This window comes from Hyla sarda, chromosome 5 (assembly GCF_029499605.1).
Source record: "Hyla sarda isolate aHylSar1 chromosome 5, aHylSar1.hap1, whole genome shotgun sequence".
Classification (NCBI taxonomy): Eukaryota; Metazoa; Chordata; class Amphibia; order Anura; family Hylidae; genus Hyla; species Hyla sarda.
Window position 1 is genome coordinate 11,708,944 of NC_079193.1, and position 4,275 is coordinate 11,713,218.

The 4,275-nt window shown below is 49.5% G+C and overlaps 1 protein-coding gene across 1 annotated transcript in view; it reads right to left on the reverse strand.

Moving 5' to 3' along the window:
• Positions 1-2,095, reverse strand: part of DNAJC19 (DnaJ heat shock protein family (Hsp40) member C19) — a 5,055-nt gene extending 2,960 nt beyond the window's left edge. The window contains exons 1-4 of the mRNA XM_056518329.1: positions 1,939-2,095; positions 1,259-1,310; positions 1,101-1,174; positions 367-443 (exon numbers count right to left, since the gene is read on the reverse strand). Coding sequence (XP_056374304.1) covers positions 367-443; positions 1,101-1,174; positions 1,259-1,310; positions 1,939-1,941 — 206 coding nt within the window. The 5' untranslated portion in view covers positions 1,942-2,095. The remainder of the gene's footprint in view (positions 1-366; positions 444-1,100; positions 1,175-1,258; positions 1,311-1,938) is intronic.
• Positions 2,096-4,275: the final 2,180 nt, after the last annotated feature.

Consider the following 4,275-nt stretch of genomic DNA (forward strand, 5'->3'; position numbering starts at 1 on the left):
TCTGGACAGTTCCTGACATGGACAGAGGTGTCAGCAGAGAGCACTGTGGTCAGACTGGAAAGAACTACACAACTTCCTGTGGAGCATACAGCAGCTGATAAGTACTGGAAGGATTAAGATTTTTATATAGAATTTACAAATCTGTATAACTTTCTGGAGCCAGTTGATATAAAAATAAAAAAAAAGATTGTTTTTTGTGGAGTTCCCCTTTAAATACTATGTACTAAAGCTGGGCCTATTACCTGAGGCGATATCAACCTCTTCGACCACAAGTATTGGTCTTCAAACTGTGGCCATCCAGATGTTGCAGGACTACAACTCCCAGCATGCCCGGATAGCCAGGCTATATACTAATCCGCAGCTCACCTTACTCCCAGGACCAGCGCAGCTTCCCTTTTGGTCATTTTAGGTTCGAATCCTCCTTTGTAGTAACCGGCAAATGCCTAAAAAATAAGGGAAGGTATAAATAAGATATAAAGGGGGGGCGGTGGGGGTGATGTAGTGTTCAGGATCAGACCTGTTAGACAGCACTTTAGGCAGTGGTCTCCAAACTGTGGACCTCCAGATGTTGCAAAACTTCAACTCCCAGGATGCCCGGTCACTAAAGGTCTGTCTGCCCCCTACAAAGGATGCACACTGTCCCCGAAAGGTAAATCAAGGCTTCTCTCTCATTTTATTCCTTAGTGCAGAGGTCTTCAAACTGCGGACCTCCAGATGTTGCAAAACTTCAACTCTCAGCATGCCCGAACACTAAATGTCTGTCTGCCTCTTCCACAGGATGCACACTGTCCCCGAAAGGTAAATCAAGGCTTCTCTCTCATCTTATCCCTTAGTGCAGTGGTCTTCAAACTGTGGACCTCCAGATGTTGCAAAACTACAACTCCCAGCATCCCCGGACAGCCGTTGGCTGTCCGGGCATGCTGGGAGTTGTAGTTTTGCAACATCTGGAGGTTCACAGTTTGGAGACCACTACTTTAGGGGGATAAATACATGAATGATCCAGTTACATTGCTTGGATCAGTGCATCCCATGATGCTTTGCACTTCAGGAGGTCGACAGGGGCATAACCCAACCCAATGTCCGTACTGCGGTGGCCTTACCGACTGCGGCAGGGTCTGGATCGCCTTCTTGACCTGCGGCTCCAGGTGTTTGAAGGCCTGTAAGGCGTAACGTCCTGAAACATGAGAGAAAAAGAGGCGGGGTCAGGAGACGGCGTTGCATCGGCGGCAATCAGAGACGCTCATCGCTTGTACTGTACCTGCAAATCCTGCTACCGCGATGGTGAGGCCGGCTGCGATCAACGAGCTCGCCTGTAGGGGGAGAAGAGAAACAATCAACTGTGACTGACAGCTAGGAGTATGCAAGTCATGTGATCAACTATGATTGACAGCTAGGCGTATGCAAGTCATGTGATCAACTATCACTGACAGCCAGGCGTATGCAAGTCATGTGATCAACTATCACTGACAGCCAGGCGTATGCAAGTCATGTGATCAACTGTGATTGACAGCTAGGTGCTCACAGGTCATGTGATCACTTATGATTAACAGCTTGGCACACAGGTCATGTGATCACCTATGATTGACAGCTAGGTGCACTCAGGTCATGTGATCACTTATGATTGACAGCTAGGCGCACACACAGGTCATGTGATCACCTACGATTGACAGCTAGGTGCACACAGGTCATGAGATTGACAGCTAGGTGCACACAGGTCATCTAAGCAGTGCAGAGCCCATATGACCACTTATAATTTACATTTTGAGGTCACGTGACCGCCTATAATTCACAGTGTCAATGTATTGGAAACAAGTGACCAGCTATGATTGACAAGGTCAGCGATCCTGGAGACACATGACCTCCATGGCGTTACTCAGTCCTCTGCACAACTACCGGTGTAGTGACCGGGCTCAGGTCCTACCCTCCCCCGCTCCTCACCATGCTGACAGGCGCCGCGTCACCTCCGGGACACCATGCCCCCTGCCCGCCAGGGAATCTCGACCAATATTCACACCTGGAGACCGCCCTTTCCGGTATTAGCCCCGCCCAGTACAGGCAAAGAGGGTAAAATCGGTCGGAAGTTAAGTAGAACCGTAGCGTTTTCTTTTTCTTTTTTGAAGATGGAAACTTTATTGTTTACAGACACAAAAACTCATTGTGAAACTGTGTTATCATATTAACCAATCACAGCGCAGCTTTCTTTTCATATAGTATGTCATTGGTTGCTATGGGCAACAAAGACACTTTCTCTTTTATACAGTTTGTATTCTCCCTTTGTACAAAACTACAACAGATGAGGAGACCAGGAGACCTTACACGTTTATTCCCCCAGGAGACTTATGATCACTGTACAATGCATTGCAATATGCTTCTGTTATTCTGCTTTTAAAGCAGGGTTTCCCAACCAGTGTGCCTCCAGCTGTTGCAAAACTACAACTCCCAGCATGCCTGCACAGCCGAAGGCTGTGCAGGCATGCTGGGAGTTGTAGTTTTGCAACAGCTGGAGGCACACTGGTTGGGAAACACTGTTTTAAAGGATTTCATCAGGGCCTGCAGCATCGATAAGGCTGGAGTTACATATATCCGGCTCCAGCAAAACTTGCCACAACTGATGTCAGAAGTGCATCAGTTGTGTATCATCCGGCTTCTATTAGTTATGATTGCCGGACGCGGACCGGCAGCAAAATGCATTCCCCTGTCTGTGCTGGTCCGGCAAGTCCAATCGTCCAAACTGAGATGCCGGATGACTGTGCACTGTCCTATTCAAATGAATGGGATCAGTTTTTTGCTTTATTTTCCCTCTGGTGCACACATATATGTAAAGGAAGCCTAAGTAGTCATCAGGGCGTGCAGCATCATGTAGTAGTCATCAGGGCGTGCAGCATGGTGAAGTAGTCATCAGGGCATGTGGCATGGTGTAGTAGTTATCAGGACATGTGGCATGGTGTAGTAGTTATCAGGGCATGTGGCATGGTGTAGTAGTTATCAGGGCATGTGGCATGGTGTAGTAGTTATCAGGGCGTGCAGCATCGTGTAGTAGTTATCAGGGCGTGCAGCATGGTGAAGTAGTCATCAGGGCATTCAGCATGGGGAAGTAGTCATCAGGGCATGCAGCATGGGGAAGTAGTTATCAGGGCGTGCAGCATGGTGTAGTCATCAGGGCGTGCAGCATGGTGAAGTAGTCATCAGGGTGTGCAGCATGGTGAAGTATTCATTAGGGCATGCAGCATGGTGTAGTAGTCATCATGGCGTGCAGCATGGTGAAGTATTCATTAGGGCATGCAGCATGGTGTAGTAGTCATCAGGGCGTGCAGCATGGTGAAGTAATCATCAGGGCATGCAGCATGGTGAAGTATTCATCAGGGCGTGCAGCATGGTGTAGTAGTCATCAGGGCGTGCAGCATGGTGAAGTATTCATCAGGGCGTGCAGCATGGTGTAGTAGTCACCAGGGCATGCAGCATGGTGAAGTAGTCATCAGGGCATGCAGCATGGGGAAGTAGTCATCAGGGCGTGCAGCATGGTGAAGTAGTCATCAGGGCATGCAGCATGGCGAAGTAGTCATCAGGGCGTGCAGCATGGTGTAGTAGTCATCAGGGCATGCAGCATGGTGAAGTAGTCATCAGGGCGTGCAGCATGGTGAAGTATTCATCAGGGCGTGCAGCATGGTGTAGTAGTCACCAGGGCGTGCAGCATGGTGAAGTAGTCATCAGGGCATGCAGCATGGTGAAGTAGTCATCAGGGCGTGCAGCATGGTGTAGTAGTCATCAGGGCGTGCAGCATCGTGTAGTAGTCATCAGGGCATGCAGCATGGTGAAGTAGTCATCAAGGCATGCAGCATGGGGAAGTAGTCATCAGGGCGTGCAGCATGGTGAAGTAGTCATCAGGGCATGCAGCATGGTGAAGTAGTCATCAGGGCGTGCAGCATGGTGTAGTAGTCATCAGGGCATGCAGCATGGTGAAGTAGTCATCAGGGCGGGCAGCATGGTGAAGTAGTCATCAGGGAGTGCAGCATGGTGTAGTAGTCATCAGGGTATGCAGCATGGGGAAGTAGTCATCAGGGCGTGCAGCATGGTGAAGTAGTCATCAGGGCATGCAGCATGGTGAAGTAGTCATCAGGGCGTGCAGCATGGTGTAGTAGTCATCAGGGCATGCAGCATGGTGAAGTAGTCATCAAGGCGGGCAGCATGGTGAAGTAGTCATCAGGGAGTGCAGCATGGTGTAGTAGTCATCAGGGTGTGCAGCATGGGGAAGTAGTCATCAGGGCGTGCAGCATG